This window comes from Mastomys coucha, unplaced genomic scaffold (assembly GCF_008632895.1).
Source record: "Mastomys coucha isolate ucsf_1 unplaced genomic scaffold, UCSF_Mcou_1 pScaffold15, whole genome shotgun sequence".
Classification (NCBI taxonomy): domain Eukaryota; kingdom Metazoa; phylum Chordata; class Mammalia; order Rodentia; family Muridae; genus Mastomys; species Mastomys coucha.
This window is the reverse complement of record NW_022196897.1, coordinates 127,874,185-127,899,668: the sequence shown is the minus strand read 5'-3', so window position 1 is coordinate 127,899,668 and position 25,484 is coordinate 127,874,185. Positions and strand designations below refer to the sequence as shown.

Genomic DNA, 25,484 nt, shown 5'->3' with positions numbered 1-25,484 from the left:
AGTGATGTATTATTTTGAAATATACAGTTAATATGTTTAGAGTTATTTAAAATTTATGTTGAGAAAAACATTTATTTTTAGTATTGCTGTAAACAAGCATCTACATAAGACTGTTAAATTGATTGTTGCTTTATATCAAACAACTTTTATAATACTCATTTTTATTGTTATAATATTTTATAAATTTTAAGGAATATGACAAAAAATATTGTAGGTATTGAAGGGGGGTCTCTGGGAGGAGTGAGGCTACAAAAGAGAAACAAGAATGTAATTTAATTCTATTTACTTAAAATATGTTTTTAAATGTTAACAAATTCAGATAAATTAAAATCATGTTAAAAAAAAAATAACCAGCCACCTTCCACGGTTGTTGATGGATTAAAATGAGAGCAATACATAAACATCACCCATAATAAATCATCATATATATCACTTAATATATCTGCAACTCATAGAGAATAAAGGTTAAGAATATACCTTAAGAACATATCATTCCTGCTTGTATTCTTCTGTCGTGTTATTGACTAAGTGATTTTAGATACCCTTTTAGTGATTTTACTTACCCTTTCTGTGAATGATTTTACTCATCATAAAAAAGTACTGTAGATAATGGAATAATTCATGTAAAATACTTGGATGGATGGCTAATTATAGGAGACACTGAATAGGGTGTGTGTGTGCGTGTGCGTGTGTGTGTGTGTGTGTGTGTGTGTGTGTGTTTATCATTATTTAGTAACCATCAACTCTGCTTTGTGCTTGTCCATATATTCTTCTGAGTATGGAGCCATCCACTTGAGCATGGCCAGCCTACTAAGGTCCATACTTTTAAAGAAAACTTACTCTGCCTCCCCAAGATGCCACAAACTATTCATAACTCCTCACTTAGGACTGGGAGCTCAAGAAACCATTCCCACTCCATGCTAGAATGCTGACTGCCTTAATCCTATGCTGTGAATTTATAAGCTCAGTATCCAGTCATGTGCAGAAGATACTGTTCCTTGCTGATCCTCCCAGAGGTCAAACATGACTATTTACTATATTACAGTTAACATATAGTGAGCTATAGTATAATTTTGAAGTAAGCATCTAAAACCTTCTAAACAATAAAGTAAGACATGATTGGAAGGAAGCCTTGAACTATGTTTTTTCACAGGTAATTTCAAATGTAGAAAAAAAATCTTAGATTTGGCCAGAGAGAGGGTGGGGGAGGGACAGCGAGAGAGAGAGGGAGAGAGAGGGAGGGAGAAAGAGAGAGAGAGGGAGGGAGAAAGAGAGAGAGAGAGACAGAGAGACAGAGAGACAGAGAGAGAGATATCACCCTTTCTGTTGTCCTAAATTTGCTAAAAATAGTCTGTTAAAAAAGATAACCATTTGAAAGCCATATATTCATTCTGCGTTTATGACTTTCCTTCCCTCATATGATCATCGTGTGTTTATGGTTTTCCTCTCTTTCCTTTTCTTTTCACTCCATCTTTCTTGTGATTTTTTTCAGTGTTGCCTTATTATTTATAAAAGCAGAAGGGTAGAATAATGGATGAAATGGTGTCAAGCTCACAAACCATGCATACAGTCATCATATCAGCAAGCTATATTAGACATGTATGTCACCCATAGCTAAAAGTCTGAGAACTGTACTTTGTTAGGATTGACTCCCCATTATTCTGAAATTAAAGTCACTATTTTACCTCTTTTACCATGCATTGTCTTTATTCACTCATTTTTCCTAATTTAAGTTTAATATCTATTTAGTTCATGCCTTAAAAGCCTGGAACTTAAAGAAATATATAGACAGTAGACCACATTTCCAAATGAAACCTACAGACCTTAGAAGCCAGCTGCTCTGTAATCACATGCTACCATTTAGGGTAGCCCAAAGCTAGGTGGAGCACTACTGTAACTGGTCAAATGATTGGAAAGATTGTTTTCCCCCTGTTCCTTTCATGGCTAATAAGCTGTTTTTGAAACAAAAGTCCACAGAAATACCATTCAATTTGTTTTGTGTTGGTCAACTCTACAAGGCATGGGGTCTGCCCATGTAGTATGGTTGATATACCCTATGTCTTAGAGTTTCTATTGCTTCAACAAAACACCACGACCAAAAAGGATATTGGAGAGGAAAGGGTTTATTCAGTTTACACTTCCAGATCATAGACCATCATTGAAGGAAGTCAGGATAGGAATTCAAGCAGGGCGGGAGCTGATACAAGAGGCCATGGAGGGGTGCTGCTTACTCAATTGCTTTACATGACTTGCTCAGCCTGCTTTCTTAGAGAACCCAAGACCACAAGCTCAGGGATGGCACTACTCATTATAGGCTGAACCCTCCCCCACTGATCACTAGTTGAGAAAATGCCTTACAGCTGGATATCGGGGGGGGGGGGGGGGGGGGGGAGGGCATTTACTCAACTGAGGTTTCTTTCTCTCTGATGACTGTAATTTGTATCAACTTGACACACAAAACCAGCCAGTACACCCTGTGACACTCCATCGGAGAAAACTGATTTTCCCTTTGCCCTTAGGATTCAGTCGCAGGTACCTTTCTAGTTAGGGATGAGACCCCATCTGACTTGACCTTGTACAGGTCTCGTATGTGCTGCCACAATCTCTGTAAGTTTTGTATCAATCCTGTTGTGTGTTGAAGTCCTGTTTCCTTTGAGTCATCCATACCCTCTGGCTCTTACAATCTTTTCTCTCCTTTTCTGCATGGATGCCCGTGCTTTTATATCATTCTACTGAGGGCTTCCCTTAGGCCTGGTATATGAGCCACATTTACCCAAGTTCTTATTGTCTGAAGTTTCAGTAGAATTTATAATTTTTATTACATTTGGGGTGTGTGTGTGTGTGTGTGTGTGTTTGAATACATATGTGATGGCCAGATGACTAATTTTGAGTCCTGGCAATCAAACTCTGGCTGTCAGACTTGGTGCTGAGCACCTGTACCCATTGAGCTAGCCCACAGGCTGGTGGTTACAATCTTATATCCTTTAAAGTGTTTATCCTTTGAAGATGAGTCAGTGTGATGTGATTCAGATAGCCTGCATCACAGAGTCCTGCACTGCTCCAGCAAAGTGGCTCAGCTGGTAAAGGCACTAGATAACAGGAAAGAAGGAGAAAACGTCAAAGTTCCCCTTTCACTTCATTACATGTATGCACATATGTTCCTGTAATCATACATGTACACTGACACACACATATACACACATACCAACAAAACAGATTTAAAAAAATTAAAAAGGAAGTCTCATGCTTAAGACAAAGTGATAGCACTTGAAAAGAAATGGCAAGTGAATGGCTGTGTTCGCTGTCCATTGCCCTGCTTGGTTCCCCTGTGCCTCGTGTCAGGACTACAGGGAACTCAGCTCAGCAGTTTGTTCAGTTATTGCATAACTTTCACCAAACCTGCTTCAAATCTCAGCTGTGATGCTCACACCCTTAGATCCCTTTGTATCTTGTACACAGAGCTCCCTAGAAGAGCTCTATCTGGTCATCAGCCTTGTCCATCTCCTGTTCTTTCTTGAGAAGTTTCCTGTACTCCATCTCTTTCTTTGATTTCCTGCTTCATTTTGATGGCACATACCCCTACTAGCTTCTTCAGAAAGGACATGCAAAAGGCGAATTGCTAGCAACATGTTTGCATGTCTCTGAGACACTCTCTGAATTCAGAATCTTCTTTTGGAAATGGTTGTTGCACAGATTTCCAAAGGATAATTCCATCATTTTCTAACTTTGTTTCTGCTACTAACAAGTTCAGACCATTTGGAGTCTTGATTTGTCTGTGTGGCATATTCCTTGTCTCTTGGTCTAGAAGATTAGGGAGTAGCCTTGTGGGGCTCAGTGTACTAATTGGTCAGGATTTTGCTTTGCTCAGCAGCCTCACCCCTAACTCCATTCCACTAAACTTAACTCTGTCCATCTCTCTTGTTACTTTCATTTCTGAGACTTTTCTTCTGGTCCACCTGTTACACCTTTCTCTATGGTTCTTTCCTGGGATATTCTGTTTTGTCAGTGCTGACGCTTCTGGTCTAGTCTTTACTTCCCCATCTATTCTGTTTACCATCTATCTCTCTATCAGTCTGTCTCTGTTCATTATCTCCTCACACCTACCCCAAACCGGTCCTTCTCTGTAGACCAGTGGTTTTCAGCCTGTGAGTCTTGACCCCGGTAGGGCTGTGTATTAGATATTTACACTAGAATTCATAACCATAGCAAAATTACAGTTATGAAGTGGCAACAAAAACAGTTTTGTGGTTGGGGTTCACCACAGCATGAGGAACTGTGTTAAAGAGCCAAAGCATTAGGAAGGTTGAGAACCACTGCTGTAGATCCTTCTGGAAGCCATATCAGGTACACTCCTATTGCATTGCATACCATGCCACTTGTTAGCTTACATCTGCCAGCACTGTTATAAGCCCCAAGGCCTAACTTCACGCCTCCTGCAATACTTGGTTTTGTTTATTTCCACTGATGTCAGCACAGTTCCTCCTCATACATCTCCTTTGCTGCAACAGCTCAAAAGACACATTTGGGATTTTCATGCATTCCTATATTTTAAAAGCTGCAGCCTCTGTGCCGTCGCTGTCAAGCCCCGTGCTTGCTATTTATATCAACATTTGGGAGTCATCCTTCCTCTTTTATGGAATCCTGTCCAATTTGCATTAGGCTTTCTTGCAGCTGCCACCATTCCCTTAACTCCATTTATTTAGATTTGTTTCCCAAATAAACAATGCCGTCCTTTGAAAAAGGGTGTCAACCACGGCCTCTGCAGCTAAGCCCCATCCTGTCCTCTGCAGCCTCTCCATGCTGCCTCTTTATTTTAGAATTCAGCTAGCTCATCTCCCCTGACAATCCTTTCTGGCTCTATGTGTGTCACTTATGCTTCATAATGTTAATGAATGAGAGCATATGCCGCAGCCCTTTGAGATAATACTAAGGGAGAGACAAATGGATAAAATCGTCAGTTGTTCCAGTTCTACACAACTCTTTACCTACTCTTGGTCTGTGTAAAACCCCCATCTACTTTCAAATAGATTTATTTCTGTTCCCAGCAGTTCTCTGTAATGTGTTTATATTTACATATATAATTTTTACTCTAGGTAACCCAAACTTTTTTGTAAAGAGACTGTATGTAATCTCTTTTTAAAATTGAGATCACCTGTTTCATATTATTTATAAAATTAAGAAACTGATGTTGGGATCAAGAAAGCACTTGCTAATCAATGTTGAACATGGTAGATATTGAAAATGCCCTCATTTTCGCAATGGGCTTTTTAGGCAGCTAGAAAGCAACCCCTGTAGACACCAGGGCATGTGCTGCAGAACTCTGATTAAACACTGTGAGCAGGAAGAGCACTGCTGCTTCTGGAAATGGCTCCAGAGTCTGGGCCTGTGCTTCTCTGTATCTCTTCTCCTTTCCTTACCCATTGCTCATAGCACTTGTCTTGCAGTTCCCCATGCTGTATATATGTGCGGCTCCTGAAAGAATCTGGACATTTCAAGGAACAGCTTACGCACTATACACTAGCATCTCTTACCTGAATGGAAGCAAAAAAGAAAATTAAAAAGTGAGCACAGAGCTAGAGAGATGGCTCAGCAGTTGTTTAATATGAACAGTGTTCAGTTCCCAGCATACACAAGGACTGGCTCACAACCACCTGAACTGCAGGTGATTTGACACCCTCACTGGTCTCCAAGAGCACCCACACAAATGTGCTCAGACAGACAGACACACACACACACACACACACACACACACACACACACACGTAAGTAAAAATAAAATAAATATATATTTTTTGAAAGTGTGCTCTCAACTTAGCCCCAGTTTGCTTAGTTGCTGGTGAAAGGCCCCATGGCTCTTTCTAGAGCCTGCAGCTAGCATATGTCCTGTGACTGGGAACATCATCATCCCATTTCCTGCCTTCTCTCTCTCCTGCATTACATTGTCCTCCACATTTCAGCAGAAGACTGCAAGTGGTGCTGAAGGACAGGATGACAACAAGACTGACACTCAACTACCCGGTGTACCAGTCACTTAGCCTTTAGTGTTTTCATTCTGCGTGTACACTGCATGTACAGACATATATGTGACACATATATTCATCTACAGATAACTGTATAGAAAAGGACATTTGTCTGCATTTCTCTGTATGAAACACACACACATTCCTATCCTTTTCAGTTAGAGATGTTGTGTTTGAGAACTTTGGCCTGGTATTCTCTCTTCCTCTGTCCCCCTGACAGTTATGCCTCAATTATTGTCCAAATCCCTAGTTAATCCTCTCTGCTAGGTAGGGTCATAGGCCTCCCACTGAGAGCCATGGTCCTTGCACCTGGGGTTTGGCCATAGCTCACCCCCCACCCAGGGACAGAGGACCATGGAAGACACTGAAATAATGGCCAAGACAGAAAGAAGGGTAATCTGAAAGGCAAATAGTCCCATGGAGATTATTGCAAGCCCCTTGCTCAGGGAACAAAACAGGGGGCAGCGGGTCTTCCCTCCCAGAGTCTGAGAAGCTTGCCCTCTTGCCCTGAGTTCAGGAACTTGTTGTTAAGACAGCCATAGATATGGAATTTTTGCCAAAGGGAATCTACCATCCACATAGAAACTGTCATAGGCTAAAATCAGAGGGGACTGGCGTGTTCTGTTCAGCCACAAGCATGGCTGGAGGAGAGGGCTCTTTAGCTCCTATTCAGGGCTGCTTCTATCCCAGACTCCACCAAAAGGGAGGCTTGGGCTTCTACTAAGTCATGTGCAATGGATTCCTAATCCTTTAGTTGTTTACTCCCCAGTTATTTGAATTTTTGCTTAAGTACATTGTAGAGAAGAGGTACCAAACAGCAAGATATTCACCAAACATTCTAGTCATTTGGAACAGCCATTATATCTCAAATGGTCGAGAATCTCTGAGTTTCTATACTGCTAGAAAGAACCTAAGCTTGGAAATAAAATGATGATGATGATGATAACAATAATAATAATGATAATAATAACAATAAAAATAATAATTGCCTTTCCCCCAAATTCATTTGTTAGAATATCAGAATCTGAAATGTGACAGAAATAAGCTCTTACATGGTATGGGTCGGTTTTTAGCTCATATTTAATCCTCATTCCCTATTTTGAAATGTTTCCTCTTCATGGCTTGAGAGCAAGCAGCATTTGAAATGAAGGTCTGCCAATGCCTGATGAGAGGCAGTATGGGAAATACATTTCCATGCATGTTGGCTCCTTATTTTCTTTGCAAGAGAAAGCATTTATTTTTCCTCATGTTTTAAGCTCATGTCTTAAATATCTAAAAGGGGAGAAAGTTAGTATAGTTATCTACTAGCTCCCTAAGGACAGTATAGTATAGACAATCATATTGACTCTTTAGTATGGAAATGCTCTGAACTGAATTGTGCCCCAGGCACTTTACAGACAGTAACTTATAAAATCTTCTCATACTAAGAAGATATAATCAGATGAGGAAACTGGGGTGCATAGTAGTGAGGTACTTTACTCCAGTCCTACCCCAACCCTCAGTTCTTAAAAGTTCTCCTGCTCCCCCCATGATGGTTGTAAAGGCTTGAGTAACTTTGGGCATGCCTACAGAACTGGGGGAGAGTCCACATATACTAAAGTGTTTCCATAGCTCTCTGCGTTCTCCCTGGTACTGCAGAAGCTGCTTGGACGTATCCATCCTAAGCCACTGGCCAATCCCTCTCCTACAGCCAAAGGCAAAGACCCACAGTGCATTCTGGAACTCTCTCACAGCAGCTCCTCTCACAAACCCCGCTCCCTCTGTTTTTACCCTTTAACCACCATGTGAGGTAGAAAATGGAGCCCGTAAGAACTTGATGGCACATCCTATAAGATGCCAAGCTGCCTTCTACATCCTATAAGGTGCCAAGCTGCCTTCTACATCCTATAAGGTGCCAAGCTGCCTTCTACAGGCTGTGAGTTGGGAGATAAGCACCCTCCTCTTCCTCTCCATGAACAGGAAATACATGATGGTTTTGACTTGTGCTCCAAAGAAAGGCTTTATCAGCTGCTCCATCCAGGCAGGTCCTGACCTTCCTGATGCAGCTTGTCCATTTTGGAGGTTTCACCAGTGCCTGCTCCTGTCAGGTGGGGTCATCATGATCACTGGAGCTGTTTATTGCCCTGAGCAGGACTGTCAACCTGTAAAAACTCAATATCACATGGACTTTAAACACATATCCCTTATAAAATTTTTAAAGCTTGCTGGATTTTATTAGAATGTATGAACCTGACTGAGTATATTAAATTTATGAATCCAATTGATGCAGTACCATAATAATTCAATACAATATGCTTATGTCATTAAACTCATAAAGCAGATTCTCTGAATAGCTGTAATGAATAGTTCTGATTCTGTAATCACAGACTAACATTTTCACCCTGATGAATTTTAACTGGGAGCTCTCAGACTTCTGTGTAACATCAAGAAATAAATGCCATGTTTTAAGTGATGACTACTTATTTCAAGTATTTACTTTAAAATCTAGGATAGTAAAGGTAGAGCAGAAGGACTTGCAAGGACAGAGTTACTCACTAGGACTGCTAAGAGGATTTGAATTTGTTGCCGTGAAGTAGCATTGGACAGTAATTTATTTCTAATCATAAATTATAGATCGAAAGCAAAGAAGCCTTCAGTCTACTTGATTAATTTAGTTCATCTCCTCATTCCTTACCTTACTCCTAATCCCATGGGTTATCTGGAGCCTGGATAGTGCAAGCCTGGGTGTTTTATCTGTCCTAGGACATGAGAGGTCTGGCTACTCATGTGTCTGTGTTTGCATTCTGGCTTCTTAGGAACTGAGCTCAGACCAAGCCCTGAATGTGTGAGCAAACATTCCCTCCAGTATATAGTTCAGGTTACAGGCTTTACCCAAATTCAAAGGGAGGTAAGAAGCTTCAAGAGCATGGCCTACTGGGCTCAGTGCTACAGCAAACTATAAGATACCCCATTTCCCAGTCTGCTTACGGTCTGGCTAATTTCACTACTTCTTGAAATTTGGAAGCTTACAGCAATATAAAAATGGATCCTACTTCATACTAAGGCTATTTTTAAATGATTCTTATGATTTTGGCTACTGCAAAAATTCATTTTGACATGATCCTGCTAAGAGAGATGTCGTGTCTGCCCTTGTTAAGGAATCACACGAACTGCTGAAGATTTTTCAGCTATGACGCTGGAGACACAAGAAAGAATTGGCTGAACCTTCTGTAGAATCTTTTAGACCTGAATCCAGCAGAAACATTGAGCATCTCTTCTTCAGTTTTGGTGAAGAGAGTATAAATTGGTGCAATGTCTGTGAAAAACAACTTGACACTAAAACACACATACCTTTCTACTAAAAATGCCCATCTTTGGAATTCCCTGCACATATCATGGCACACAGACACAAGTCTGATTATTTATGACCCACAGTGTTATCTGCAACACCCGTGATTCTTCATCCTCTTCAGGAAGTACTTTCTGTCCTTGATATTGAAGCCAAAAGGCTTGTGCTCACCCTAGGAGCTCTGGGCCTGGCTGAGGGTGTTCCAGTCAGCATGTGTGAGTGGACTCTGTTCTTTCCCAGCTGGTATCTACTCTGCCCTGTGACCTCTCCCCTCCCCTGTGCTTTACTCAGAGCAGACATTGGCTGTCTTCTGGATTTGTACTAGCTTAGAGTTCTAAGCAGGGGTTTTCTTCTTCTGTGACCTCATATAGGCTATCACCAGAAAGTATGGCCAGACTTAAGGTGAGTCTTCTCACCCCAAATGATCCAATCCAGAAAAACCCCTCACAGCTGTACCCAGTTCCACACAGATGTATACTTTTAAATGGCCAGGCTCTAACAGAGGGAGAAAGGCACAGATGTATGGATGTCACTGATTGGGCAGAGTGAAACTGACTGTGAGAGTTATTTTTAAGCCCACAGGTTCAAGAAGAAAGACTACTGACCCAAATCGTGGCCAAATTAATTAAAGCAAGTAATTAAAGCAGGCTTTTTGGTTCATGTATTTGGGTTCAGGGGATCAGCACTGGACGTGGGAAGGATAAGGGTTTCATAGTTGAGGAGGAATAGTGTTCCAGATGGGGAATTTAGCAGGCAAATAGGGTTACAGAAGCAGAACCTAAGCATAGCAAGTTTATCATAACAACCTCCTGGAACAAAGATATGATTGCAAGGTGGTTATAACAAGGTTGTCATAACCAGTGGTCACAATAGCCTTTGCAACCAAGACATTCCTGGAACAGGAAGTACAGAACCATTTGTAGTTAGGGTTACAAGTGGTACATAGCCCAATCATTGAGAAACAGATTTAATCATTAACAGGAGTGAACCTAGTTTGTCTTTACTATAACATGGTTTCCAAGCCCAAGATAGAGGCAGGCTGGTTTATCATCACCTACCCTGTGCAGGATACTGAGTATGCCCACATTATCTATCCAGAAAAATGGGAGCGAAAAGCAGGAAGGCTATCTTTTACTATATAAGAACCCACATCATAGCATTAATACTGCTTGGCCTGTAAAGCCCAGCCTAGATTGAGATCTGTGTTGGCTAAGGCAAGTATAAATGTCAGGACTGGACATGCTACAGGGAACCTAAGACAGGTCTCAACTGGAGATGCTAGTAAAAGTATGCCACTCAGGATGCCATATGGTGGAAAAAGAGAAAGCTGGGGGTTGGCAGGTGTTTGGGGGCCGATAATCTATAAACACTCTCAGGCCTCTTCAGAGTCACTGAACCAACACCTGGGCATGGCAAGTAGCCAAGACATGCTAAAGGCTTTGGCGTGATAGTTCCTTGGTTAAAGCAGAGATGACAGCTCACAGTACTAGAACCCCAGCATGAAGACTGGTAGAGGGCCAACCTAAGGAGCAGCTCCATGTTCAGAGTGTGTCCCCACATGGAATGAGACAAGTTTATTGTTCTGGAACAAGGATCAACAGAAAACAGTCAACAAAAACCCCATAAAGAAACCCATTACTTTGTACACTAGTTAAGAAAAAAAGTGAAAAAGATAGGTAGGATTTGGTTGTTGGAACAAAGTACCCACAGCAAGAGAGGCATGATTCTGAGCACTGAGAGGGAAACTGTGTGCCTTTCCTACTCAATGCGTGGTACCAGGGCCTCTCATAGTGCTGCATGGAGAAGAGGTATGTAGAAACTGCTGGATGCATACTTAAATCACCTGGGCCTAACTGTCCTCATTCATCAGAGTGTGGAAGTCATATTTAGGTTAAGTTAGGAGGCAATCCAGCATATTTAGTGACCAGTACAGCTAAGTTGTAAAATTTCTAAAATGCCAGTGAGAAGTGGTCAGACTAAAACTTGTGTGACTTTGGAACTCAGAAGGGTTGAGCAGGTGAATCTCATAGAGCCTACTGGATTGATTTATTGCAGAGTGAGAACCAGATCTTTCTAAGATCTGAAGATATCCCAGGGTATCTCCATCTGGACTTAGAATGTCTTCAGAGCTCATCAGTCAATGACAAATTCCCTAAGTTCCTCTGCCAGGTAAATGGATCATGTAGGTCTTATTAGATGGAGCTTGTCTTATGTTCCCACCTAATGACTTCTGGGGATGAAGAATGCCCTTGAACTCTGTTTCCTGCTAAATGTCACAGCAGAAAGGCAATAACGCCATGCTACACTTCTAAAGAACATTTTATTTCAATTTTAATGACTTCAATAACTTTAAATTAAATTACAGATTTATGTTAACATTTTATAAAAGGAAGAAAGTTCCACAACAATGAGATAGTTGAGAAAAATCATTAGAATGACACAGCTCAGTGATGTATTGCACATGAAATAAGGAACAGGCCACAGCTATGGTTGTCTTATTAAAACAGAAACTTCTTAATAGCATAAAATGGTCATGACTTCATTCCCTGCTAATTATAATAGAGGGGAAGGAGCCAACAGATAAGAAGACTGAACCTTCCGAATACTTCTGAAGGCCCTAATTATCCCCACCTGTGCACATGCACACACACACACACACACACACACACACACACACACACACACACTTTGATTAAAAGCCAAAGGCATTCCAGGAGCTTACTTTAACATAGTATTGAAAGTCTTAAAGAAAGGCCACATTTCATCTGAAGCTTCAGGATATAGCTTTAGAAGGACATAAGAGAATATTCTGGTTTTCTCCCAGATTTGGAAGATCCAGTCATTCTGCCCTACCCTGGCTGTTGACCTTGGCTAAGCCAGGGCCTCTTCTCTAAACAAAGGATGTCTTAGGAGGTCCTATTGCTCATGAACAAGGCATCTGTTGACCTGACTATAAATTATAAGTTCTCCACATAGAGACCTGCGGCATGTGCAGAGTAACTCCCTCACTCAAATTAGTTGATGAATTTAGACTTCATTCCTCCTTCCCTATTCCCGAACCTTCCCCTATTTCAAGATCTCAGATTTTAAAATGACCAGCTCTAATATAAGATATGACCCCAGAAGGTTTTGCTCAGGTAGACACCTGAGGTCCTGAGCTATACCTGAAGTCACCTTCAGATGTTGTATGAAGGTTTGGAGTCAGAGAGGAAAACCCAGCAGTGAGTGCTAGAAGGCTAGATCTTACCTAGTTCTTCTAGTAGGTAAAGCCAGTAGTCAACAAAAAGTGCATTATAGGCCAGCATGAATCATGTCAGTATTCTGGCCTTCATCAAGAAGGTCTATGCATGTAGCTACACATTATTTCAGAGCCATGGCTTTGAAACTGTAGTCAGTACACTGCATCTTGGGGTGTACTGACCCAATGAAATTTTAAATGAAAATTTAATGAAATTTTAGAATGAAAATTTAAGCCAGGTAGTGGTGGTGCATGCCTTTAATCCCAGCACTTGGGAGGCAGAGACAGGTGGATTTCTGAGTTCAAGGCCAGCCTGATCTACAGAGTGAGTTCCAGGACAGCCAGGGCTACACAGAGAAACCCTGTCTTGAAAAACCAAAAGAAAGAAAGAAAGGAAGGAAGAAAGAGAGAAAGAAGAGAGAGAGAGATAGGCAGAGAGAGAGAGAGAGAGAGAGAGAGAGAGAGAGAGAGAGAGAGAATTTAATAGGTTGTATGCTTGCTTACTACACTATATTGCTGTAGAATGTGTTTTGCCTTCCAAAACTATTAACTTAGCCATTAGACCATACTAGCCCTGTTTTGGTATAAACTAGTAGTGTTTAGTTATGGTTCAAAATGAACCATATCTTAGAGATAGGCCTAGATATAGATCAAGATTCAGGGAGTGCTCCTCCCAGCCAGACTAATGCTTGTCTAGGCATGTGCTACTAGCTGCTTGGTCTGATCTGGACTATTCTCAAAAGGCTTAGATTCATAATTTTTTTAGGAGAAAATGTCATGGGTGGATGCCTGATTAGACAGACAGCAAACTATAAGATGCTCAGTCATGATCCACATGGAAAGTTTCTCTTGATTTCATGGGTATCTACTACCTGCCAGTGTCATGGGAACTGTTTACAGTAAACATATTGTGAATCATAGCAGCTGACTATGGCCATTGTAGGAAAACAGACTCACCAATTCTCAGCCTTGGCAAAGGACAGAGACCAAAGACTCTAATCCTCAGATTTTACTCACTCTTGAAAACTCTCCAAGACAATAGTTATGTGATCTGGGGATACCTTCCTAAGTCCTCAAAGAAATTTTGGTTCCAGCACATTCCAAGTGCTGACTCCAGTAGCTCTTTGACTGTGATGAGGAGAAATTCTCCAGCCTTTATACCTTAGTAAGCCAGATGAACTTATCTCCAAAGAATGGGAGTCTCTTCAGAGGGGAGATCTGAGTGCTCCCTAGGGAAGGGGGGAAGCAGTACAGTCAGGAAAATGGCCAGGGTTTTCCAAGTCACTGTGTCACCTCTGCAGTAAAACACAAGGGCTAAAGAGTCCAGGGTGCAGCTGTCCCCACTGGAGCACCAGTAAGCCTAGGAAAGGCAGCTTGTGAGGCTCAAACAGCTGAGACATCCTATGGAAACAACTTCATTCTGTGAAGACAAGATGGCTCAGCAGAGGAGCTCTGTGGGTGGTCCTAGTAGAGTGGAACAGCCTCTACATGGAGCCCTGGGTTTGAGTCTTGGCTGTCAGTGTATGTCTATAGGGACCTCTACAATGTCACGTTGGCTTCCTGGGTCTGCTTCTTCACTGATAATGTAGACAACTGACCCTGTCTCATTATGTTATATAGGAATTTAGTAAGAAACACCTTTACAAATTCTCACAGTGCTTAGAACTTTGACAAATAGAGCTTGACAGAAAAGTTTTAGTTTGTTGGAGAGCAGTGTTTGCTTTGAAAAGAAGGCATTCAGAAATCTCATTGCTTCCTGTCTGTGGCAGTCATACATATACCACCTTCTTCTGTCATCCGTCCTCTTTAAAAGCTTTCAGTCCAAGCCAGGCATGGTGATGTGTGCCTTTAATACCAGCATTTAGAAGACTGAGGCAGGAAAAGTGTTGTGAGTATAAGACTGAATTTGAAGCTAAAATAGCAAGGCCCTGACATACTGCCTTAAAAATAAATAATAGCTCTGAAATCATATAAATTATACACACACACACACACACACACACACACACACACACACACACAAAGAGGCCATGAGTTTGAGAAAAAGCAAAGTTAGAGGTTCATGAGAAAGATTGACAGAATGGAACAGAAGGGGAAAATTATATAAATATATCTCAAATTTATAAATAAATAAATAATAATAAAAACAGACTTCATAGATCCCTACAAGATAAGACGTTTATTTGTTTGCTGGACTTTCTTAAACCACATGGCAGTTCTACTTCTCAGGAGTAGACACACAGTCTGCCTCTCCTCGTGCCCAGCATCATCTTGCTGTCTCTGAATTGGCAAACAGTAAACTATACTGGAAACCTTTGAATAAGGTCACTTTACAATAACAAAGCACTATGTGTCAGTGCTGAAATACTCCTTGAAGATTAGCCATCTAAATTTGATTTCTGAAAGTATTGATAAGAAAATTTATTTATGCCTTAGTGTTGTTTCTAGTGGCTAAAGTCCATAGCCTAGGTAAATATGTCTGATGTATTTCTTACTATTCCAAATCCCTTCAGCCAACATGGAAACAGGTAAATCTTGGGCATCTGTCCTCTGTGTTGTCGTGCTTTCTTCCTCCACTCTGCCTTTTTTAGCCCCCCCCCAAACACACACAAACCATTCTTCCCCCATCTCTGCAGACATCCCCCAGCTCCCTCTCTCCCTACCCCTGCCCCCCAACTGTCACTCACATAGACCCCTCACTTGCTCTGGAATCCCTCGTTTACTACATTGCAGTCTTGCTGAGCACATTTAGACTGGCCTGATGTCTCTTCCTGTCTCCATGGCAGGAGGTTGCACAGCCCCACACATGCTGTTGCTGTTCTAGGTGCCACTGAGCCAGGACATGCAACAGGCCACTAATTTGACACCACCCAGGCAGAAGGCACCAGTTCTCTGTGGATCCTAACAGGCCAAAAAGATTTCAGTATCCCCACTTCTGTTACATTTTACAGAAAGTACAGCAGATGCATATTGAATTCTACAAATGCCTTTCCTGCATTCCACTTCTGCCCCTGATAAGTCACTTTAACTCCTAGTGTCCTTCAATGTTTTCAATTATGTTGTTATAGAGTATGCCACCTTGGGGATGTAGCCTGGTCTCTGCCCTTATTTCTCACATTCCAAGGAATGCTAGGTTGTTTGTGGGGCTACAGAAGAAGGACACCTTCTGTAGACAGAAGAGCTTTTTATTTCTCCCTTCAGCTGCAGATGTGGTAGAAAACATTTTGAGCCCAAGTAATAAAAGTCATTAATATAAATATGTGTTAAGTACTATATATATAAACATAATTATAATATAATCTATAAAAGATTTGTGAAAGTGGATTTCATTACTGAAGCGGAACTCAGAAAGACCAAACAAGTCACCATTGTCAGTTCCTCTTATGGTCGCCTGTAAACTATGACAGTACAGGGTCCTGAGCACCTCAGCTACACACTCAAGGCAGATGCATCGCACACACATGAAACAGTGGAATTCCAGCAGAGGGTGCATTAAACAGTGAGAGTCAGACACAGAATGTGTGAAGTCTAAAACACACAACACTATTTTGAACTGGTAGAAATCCAGACAATGGATTGTTGGTACCCTCAGGAAGAGGATTGCAGATGGCAGGAGGAATGCAGGAGGGTTGCCTGGATGCAAACTGTTACAGTATTTATAACCAGGTATTGATCACATAGTTATGTTAACTTGGGGGAAATTCATTAGGTTATATACTTATGTGCATTTTTCCAGGCATATTTTATAACTTAAATTTAACTCATAAAAAACAATTGTCAATATTGTATTTCAGAACTTTTCTTAAGCTAGACAGTACACCATGGTTAGCTGGGGACTGCTGAGAAGAATGACAGCACCACGGGCTTGAGAGATTCTGAAACGTTCTTCAAGTCTATTTCTAGCCCCACGCACAGCCCTTAGCTTTATCCTTCACCAGAATTTGATCAGCCTATTTCAAGCCTAATCAATAAAGGCTGTGCCTTGTTGTATAGCCCTAGGAGCACCTGGTGGTCACTACAAAGAATATTTCCTAGCCACATGCTGTCTCTTTCACCACAGTAGCTGTCTGGGTAAAAGAAGCCAGCTGCCCCATACTCCTGTTCTGCAAGGATCTACTTTGCAAAGAGAAATATCTGCAGTGTGAAGAGGTAGCCAGATTAGACCTTTCTGTTTGAAGTTCGCATGAAGCCCTGGTATTGAGTTTGAGGAAAAAGTCATTACCTTCAGCAGATTTATAGTTCTCTTGTAACGTCCATGCTGTGAAGGGGAAGGTGTCCCCAGTACATCCTCTTTTTCTTTTATTTATCTTTTTAACATTGCCTCTCATTATACATGACATTATACTTTATTGGCCCTTTAAAAGAGCTCTACTTTGTGAACTAATTATGACAAATGTTGATACAACATCTGTTCTTGGATTTCAATTGCCTTGTAGTCTGTCAGAGTTCATCTGGAAGGCAAGCTGGATGTAAACAGTCTGCTGTTGATGCAGTCTACAGGACACCTGAAGAAGAAGCTACTTGGGTGCTACCGAGGTGGTGCCTCTTCTCAGAAGCCCCCTTTTGTAGGACACGAAATGATGGAAATCAGGCACAGTTCAGTGCACACCTGGGCAAGCCCCTCATCTTTCCCATTCAAAGTAATTTCTCTATTTTCCTTCTAGTTTTTTATTAGCACATATTAATTATACACAATAATGGGTTCCTTTATGATCACATTTATCCCCAATAATCCTCTTTGATTTCCCTTCATCTGATTCCTTTCTTCTTCCCTGCTGCTCTCCCTTCTACATCTATCATCTATCATCTATCTACTTATCTATCATCTATCTACCCATCTACCAACCTACCTACCTACCTGTCTGTGGACCAATTAGTTTAATCAGGATTGCTTACAGGAATGTGGCTGGGATATTATTTTCCAGGGTATGGATAGCTTAGCAGTAACTGTACTGCATGAAGTGTCTCTTTGTTATGCAGCAACTATCTGTAACTCCTCAGGGAGGGCTGAGGCCTCAGGAGCCTCTCCCTATCCCATGATGGAGTGTGTCTGGGCCCAGTCTTATTGGAGGTCCTAAATGAATAATCGTAGCTGCCAAGATTTGAGTGTTCTGACCACATCATGCTCAGAAGACAGAGTTCTATACACTCCACTTTTTTTTTTGACATTTTTTATTAGATACTTTCTTTATTTACAATATCTCCTTTCTCAGGTTCCCCCCAAAATAAAATAAAATAACTAAAACAAACCCCTGTTCCCTCCTCCCTCCCCCTGCTCACCACCCCACTCCTTCCTGCTTACTGGCCCTGGCATTTCCCCTACACTGAAGCATAGGACCTTCACAGGGCCAAAGGCCTCCTCTCCCATTGATGACAGATTTGGCCATCCTCTGCTATACATATGCTGCTGGAGCCATTAGTTCCGGCATGTGTACTCTTTGGTTGGTTTGGTCCCTGGGAGCTCTGAGGGTACTAGTTAGTTCATATTGTTGTTCATCCTAAGGGACTGCAAACCCTTCAGCTCCTTGGGTCCTTTCTCTAGCTCCTTCATTGGGGACCCTGTACTCAATCCAATGGATGGCTGTGAGCATCTACTTCTGGGACCCTGTACTCAGTCCAATGGATGGCTGTGAGCATCTACTTCTGTATTAGTCAGGTACTGTCAGAGCCTCTCAGGAGACAGCTATCTCTTATCATCCAGCATTTGCTGGCATCCACAATAGTGTCTGGGTTTGATGATTGAATATGGGAAGGATTCCCAGATGGAGCAGTCTCTGAATTGTCCTTCCTTTAGTCTCTGCTCCATAGTTAATCTCTACAACTCCTTCCATGGGTATTTTGTTCCCCCTTTTAAGAAGGAACGAAGTATCCACACTTTGGTCTTCCTTCTTCTTGAGTTTCTTGTGGTTTGTAGTTTGTACTTTGTGTATTCCGATCTTTTGGGCTAATATCCACTTATCAGAGAATGTATACCATGTGTGTTCTTTTTTGATTGGGTTACCTCACTCAGGATGATATTCTCCAGATCCATCCATTTCCCCAAGAATTTCATAATTTCATTGTTTTTAATAGCTGAGTGGTACTCCATTGTGTAGATGTACCACAGTTTCTGTATCTAGTCCTCTGTTGAGGAACATCTGGGTTGTTTCCAGTTTCTGGCTATTATAAATAAGGCTGCTATAAACATAGTAGAGCATGTGCATTTATTACATGTTAGAGCATCTTCTGGGTATATGCCCAGGAGTGGTATAGCTGGGTCCTCTGGTAGTACTATGTCCAATTTCCACAGGAACCGCCACACTGATTTCCAGAGTGGTTGTACCAGCTTGCAGTCCCACCAGCAATGAAGGAGTGTTCCTCTTTCTCCACAACCTCTCCAGCATCTGCTGTCGCCTGAGTTTTTTATCCTAGCCATTCTGACTGGTGTAAGGTGGAATCTCAGGGTTGTTTTGATTTGCATTTCCCTGATGACAAAGGATGTTGAACATTTCTTTAGGTGCTTCACAGCCATTCGGTATTCCTCAGTTGAAAATTCTTTGTTTAACTCTGTACCCCATTTTTTAATAGGGTTATTTGGTTCTCTGAAGTCTAACTTCCTGATTTCCTTGTATATATTGGATATTAGCTCTCTATCAGCAATCTACAGATTCAATGCAATCCCTATCAAGATTCCAACTCAATTAGAGAGCAATTTGCAAAATCATCTGGAATAACAAAAAACCCAGGATAGCCAAAATTATTCTCAACAATAAAGGAACCTCTGGTGGAATCACCATCATCCCAGACCTTAAGCTGTACTACAGAGCAATTGTGATTAAAAAAAAAAAAAAAAACTGCATGGTATTGGTACAGTGACAGGCAGGTAGATCAGTGGAATGGAATTGAAGACCCAGAAATGAACCCACAAGCCTATGGCCACTTGATCTTTGACAAAGGAGCTAAAACCATAAAGTGGAAAAAAGACAGCATTTTCAACAAATGTTGGTGGCTCAACTGGGAGTTAGCATGTACAAGAATGCAAATTGATCCATTCCTATCTCCTTGTACAAGATCAAGCCCAAGTGGATCAAGGACCTCCACATAAAGCCAGATACACTGAAACTAATAGAAAAGAAAGTGGGGAAGAGCCTTGAGCACATAGGCACAGGGGAAATTTTCCTGAAGAGAACAATAGCTTATGCTCTAAGATCAAGAATTGACAAATGGGACTTCATAAAATTGCAAAGCTTCTGTAAGGCAAAAGTCACTGTCAATAGGACAAAATGGCAACCAACAAGTTGGGAAAAGATCTTTACCAGTCCTATATCTGATAGAAGCTCTTACATTCTTAATGCTGCTATACACATACAGTGTTTGTCTATGGTTTCTGCTTGATTTCCTCCCTGACTTCCTTCAATGATGTGACATGGGAACTGTAAACTAAATATAACCTTCTTTCTCCTTAGTTGCTTGTGGTCATAGTGTTCACCACAGCAACACAAGCCAAAGTATAACACTGACTAGAGCTGAGAGTGCCTCTGTTCTCTGGGCACAAACAAATATGTAGAAGGCAATTTCATAGATAAATCATGTTCATTTACCAAAACAACCAAAGTAGTTTCTCAAATAGGGTCTACTTCCTCTCCAGCCATGGCTATTAGTTAGGTTTATAGTACCAGATACCAATTTCCTCCCATAGAACTGGCCTAAAAGCACAAAGTTGTTTTTGATTTTCTTCTCATAACATTCATGGCACTATTGCAACCTTTCGAACATCTTGTCTGGCTGGTCAGTAGTATTGGTTCCACAACTGCGTATTATTGTTGATGACTTTTCTCCTGGAGCATCCTGAATAGCACCCTCTAGCACTGTGAGAGCTAGCAGCAGGGAAGCAACTTCCAGCTTCTTGATTTCTTTGTCTTCTACACCCTAACCTGGGATGTTTTCAGCAAGGGAATCATATTGTGCACTTCTGGCAGGCAACCTAGAGCAGTGGCAATAACCGGTATTGTTTGAAGGACCTCCAGAGCCCCCTTGACTAGCAGCTTGTTGGGAGGCATGTCATCAGATGCTTGGACCTTATGACATCTGTAAATAACTTTACAACCAATTCAGGATACCTCTGCTTGGCACTTTTGGCACTTACATTATGTAATTTTTAGTATATTTCCATTACCATCTCTTTTATCACCCCCTCAGCTGGTCCCTTTTGCCCCTTAAACACCATTATTACTACTTCCAAGTCTCCCGTACACACATGATTAATATACTATATAAAACCTCAGGACCAGGAATGAGAGAAAACATACACTTGCCTTTTTCTCTTTGACTTTTCAGCATAACATGATTACCCCCACTTGCATAATTTTTCTACAGATGTCACTTCAATCTTCTTTACAACTAAAAAAAAGAAAGCATTCAACTGTGTGTACTCCTCATTTTTTGTTTCCATCCCTCTGTTGTGGGACACAGAGTCTGGCTCAGTAATTTAGTTCGTTGGTGCTGCTGTAAGCATTGATGCGCAAATGTCTTGTGATATGTAGACTTGGCATCCTTTATGTAAATACCAAAAGGTAAAATGACTGGGTCATGTGGGTCTGCTCTTAGTTTAGAAATCTTCTGATGTCCATGGTAGCTGATTAGGTACATTGCCACCAGTAGCGTATCAGGGTTCCCTTCAGCCCACATCTGTGCCAGCGTTTGTTATTTGTTTTCTTAAGGGCTATTGATGTGACCAGGCTAAGACAGCACCTCAGTGTAATTTTGATTCAGGATTCTCTGATGGTTAGCAAAGTTGAGCGCCTTTGTGATACTGACTGTTGGTATTCCTGTAGTGATAATTGGATGTTCATCTCATTAGCCAATCTATTGATTGAGTTGATTTTTTTTCTTTCCTGAGTACATTTTAGGTTTTATATATTGAATGTCAGATGTATAACTTCCTAAGACTTTCTCCCATTCTGTAGGCTATCTTTTCACTCAACTGTTCACACTGCTGTACCAAAACATTTTACTCTTATGGGGTGCCCCCATTGGCCAACCATTGGCTTTGTTTGTTGAACAACTGGATTCCTCTAGAGAAAAGCCCTGCCTGTGCCTATACCTTGAAATGTTTTTCCCTACCTTGTTTCTCTAACGATTTCAGAGTTTCAGGTCTTAAAATAAGGTATTTGATCCATTTGGAGTTGATTCAGAGAATAAGATACAGAGATTGAGTTTAGTTTATGTATATGTGGATTCCCAGCTTTCACAAGATAGTTTGTAAAAGAAGCATTCTTTGCTCCATTGTAAATTCATGGCATTTTTGTCAAGAAAAGAAAAGGGAAAAAAGAAAAAGAAAAACAAGGCAGAGCTGGGGAAATGACTCGGTGATAAAGCACTCTGTATGAGGTCACGTGATTAGAACCCAGTAAAGCTGATGACCATTGCATGACTAGAGCCTTGTCAGTCCCAGCGTTGTCTGTGAAAACAGTCCCTCCAGTTTATCCAGCAAATTGATATTCTCACAGTCTCTTCAATTAGGAAAATTGAAGTCAAGTTTCCTTTTGACTTCTGATATGACTTTTTTGTTCCTCTCACTTGTTTTAGGCAGTTTCTTGCCTTCACCTGATTTTAGATTCAAAATCCTTTTGGGAAGTGGGGGTGGGGCTCTCCTGAGACTAGTAAGTTAGGAATACTGAGCCAGGAAACCACATTTTAGTAAAAACTTCTTGTTATTGAGTCTTTGTGCTTGATGGCCAGCCTCTTGTGTACCACACCAGCAGTTTCCTCAATTTATGTTCAAAGAGAAAATTATCATTCCAGGGCAAGTGTGAAGTCCAAACTAAATCAAGTGACTTCAGAAACTTCCGTTTGTTATCTTGGGGGTGATGGCAATATCACGTGTGTGACTCTACTCAAACACTGTATTTGGAGCATGTGTAGTTTAAGGTTTGAGGGTGTAGTTCAGAGCAAAAGTGCTGGCATGTACATGGCTGGAGGGTCTACCCTTGGCAAACAGAAAATAGTAGAAAAGGAGTGTGCGGTTTACCTCTGCCTGCTCAGCTTCACTTCTCTAAAGGGTACGACATCAGAGGTTGATAGCAATGCTATCTGAAGGTTGCTTTAGCCCTTGCCATTAATTTTAAGCAAAGCTAAAACTTCTTTGGCTTAAATTGCTTCATTCAAAGGACAACTAAGGCGCATCTAGCACAAGCTCAGCAGGGGCCAAATAACTCATTATCCTAGGGCCCTAGAGCTTTCCTGGCTTCTACACTTTTACCATTCCTTAGCACACACATGGCAGTTACTGGTCTCCACACATCACCCAATAGCCTGTGAAGCTGCAGCCCTTCAGTGGGAGCAGTAGGATTAGGCTTCTGTTTCTTTATGCTATTGTAGTCAGGAATAATAATGCTTAATTTCTGGATGTGTGGCAGGATCATGTACAGTTTTAAATGAATGGAGACAGTTCATTTGCTGTTGTTAACAAGACTTGCCTGACCTGAAATGCAGAGCTATTCGTTTGTCCTCTTCTCCCCTAATACAGGCTTCAGGCACCAGTGTCTGAGTTCACTCCCTATATCTCAAAGTCTTGTCTCAGGCATCCTTCTCTCTCAGTACCATAAAAGACAAGTAATGAGCACCTGCTATAGAGGAAAGAAAAAAAGCCCAGAGCAGTTGGCCTTTCACCTTAGGAAGAATATTTTGTTGATGATGATGATTATAAGGTTTTTAAATGTTCTGTAAATATTAGTGCTTGGAGATGATCCCATTTTATACATAGGATTCAAAGGAGATGCAAATGCTAACATTGCTCAGACGGTTCTCCCCACCCCGCCTCAGGTGTGAAGCTTGAGAGGACAATGACATTTTAAGTGGGGTAAAGTTGCCATAGGGGAAATGCCCTGTGTTAGAATTACTGGCATTCCTCATGGCACTGACTACAGATGGACATCAGGTGACATTTCTGTGGATTAGAGACCTAAGCCAAAGAAATTTCTACTGTGGGCCTGGATGTCACAGCCCTGTTTACTCTGCACAGGCTGACAGTGGCCAGGGTGGTCAAGGACCTCTGGCGCCTTCTCTCTTTGGTGCTATTTATGAAGTAAGTGTATATGCAGGTCAGTGGTACACTGGCCAGTTCCTTCTCCTTGACTGTAGCACTGTCTTCACCACATTCTTTTTTTCTTGTCTCTTCTCAGAAATACCTCAGGGAGTTTTTCAGTGTGATGCTCCAGTCTGAGACATCTCCCCTTCACATCAACAAAGTGGGACTGACCCTGTCCAAGCACACCATTTGCGAGTTCTCACCATTCTTCAAGAAAGGAGTTTTTGACTATAGCAGCCATGGGACAGGGTAGAGCTGTGGCGACCAAGGAACCACCAACACAGTGCCTTCTCTTCAAATTGTCTCTGATGCAGAGTGAACTCCTGCACCAGGATCCCAGCTTGCCTCCTCCAGTTGTGGCAACATGCAGCAGCCAGCCCAGACCACCTCTCACACCACATCTAGTGCCTGAGTTTGGGGCTGGGATGCTTGCCTGCCAAGGGCAACCTTGATTGACAGTTGTTACTGTACCTCTGCACTTGAACGTGGCCTTTCCCATAGTACTTTCTTCTCATTGTGCAGCAACTCAGTCCCCTGTGGCAGGATTGATGTGTGGCTTGCTTATCTGGGGACTCCTAGAGGCAAGTCAACTTGGGACTTCCCATTGTGGGTGGTTTACCAGACCACCCTTAAGTGACTTTCATCTGGTTTCCTTTTTCACCAAAATATGCTTGTTTTTTATACTTCTTCCATGTGGCTGGCTAGATTTCAAAGATGTTTTAAGTTATGTCATATTGTTTTGTTCATTTGGATTTGGATTTAATAATATCTAAATACTGATGTTTACATAGAATGTCCTGTTCAGCAAAAAGGATCTGTAGGCCAATCATGAGAAGAGTCTTCCATGCCTGACAAATTGGATGTAGGCAACATTACTTAACAGTTGCAGAAACCCCTACAAATAAGACATTGTTTAACCTTCAATATTTGAGGGCATTTTCCCAAACCTCAATGGCTGTTGTTCATTTTTTAGCTTTTTCTGCATAAAACAAGAGCAAGCTGGATGCAATCTTTTAAATATCCTTGTGTTCATGTTTTAGTACAGAATCTTCAGGATCATTAACTAAAAAGAGAGAGAGAATTTTCAATAGTTTATTAATAATCCTTCAATTACTCAGGACATAATGTAGCATTTCACATCTGTGTACAGTGAAACTGCTTCCTTTATCAAAAGAAAATTGTGAGTAGAAAAAATATGTGGTATATATTGAAATGTACATAATTCTACATATAGATTTATATGTATAAATTCCTGTACAATATTATATCAGGCTATATGATCATTCACACCAAATTTATTAAAGGTGTTTGCTTTTTCAACCATTAAATTGAGCTGCTATCAATATTAAATGAAGTCATGTGCATACCCTGTAGTTCAGTTTAAGTTTGTAATATGATCATTCCTACTGGTCTGTTTAACAATTGATCTGATGTGCTTAGAAATAAGCATATTGTATAATTTAGCATTTATATTGCAGAAAATGGAGTTATGATTGAAGTCATAAATGAATGGATAACAAAACATGCTTGCATTCCATCTTCTAGAACATGCCCACACAGCAGATCTCTCCAACCACACAAGAATGTTGAAAGATGCAGCTATCCCTCTAAGGAGGAGACTAATATTCTATTAATTAAATATCATAGCTTAGCATGAAAAAATAAAACGGACTCTTTACTTAATTGCCGCAGAAGGAAGTGCCTCTCTCCAGTCTTGATTACAGGCCTAGATTTCATAGCAATTGCTATCAAGAATTTAAAACTAAAGATTAAAGGATAAAAACTGGGAGATGATAAATTACCCATGGGTCATTTATTTAAAAGAAGTTC

General features: G+C 41.1%; 1 protein-coding gene and 1 long non-coding RNA gene across 5 annotated transcripts in view; one reads left to right on the top strand and one right to left on the bottom strand.

The window, feature by feature from the left end:
* The window catches only part of LOC116091042, a 14,518-nt gene extending 4,895 nt beyond the window's left edge, over positions 1–9,623 (bottom strand). Inside the window, exons 1-4 of the long non-coding RNA XR_004118912.1 lie at positions 9,351–9,623; positions 8,053–8,170; positions 7,073–7,292; positions 5,418–5,531 (exon numbers count right to left, since the gene is read on the bottom strand). This is a non-coding gene — a long non-coding RNA (uncharacterized LOC116091042). The remainder of the gene's footprint in view (positions 1–5,417; positions 5,532–7,072; positions 7,293–8,052; positions 8,171–9,350) is intronic.
* Positions 1–25,171, top strand: part of Kif16b (kinesin family member 16B) — a 318,921-nt gene extending 293,750 nt beyond the window's left edge. For 2 of the 4 annotated variants that reach the window (XM_031372080.1, XM_031372079.1), the window contains 2 exons: positions 17,023–17,226; positions 23,749–25,171. In XM_031372080.1, the coding sequence (XP_031227940.1) occupies positions 17,023–17,226; positions 23,749–23,907 (363 nt within the window). In that variant the 3' untranslated portion in view covers positions 23,908–25,171. The remainder of the gene's footprint in view (positions 1–17,022; positions 17,227–23,748) is intronic. The other 2 variants (XM_031372081.1, XM_031372082.1) reach the window with 2 other exon arrangements.
* Positions 25,172–25,484: the final 313 nt, after the last annotated feature.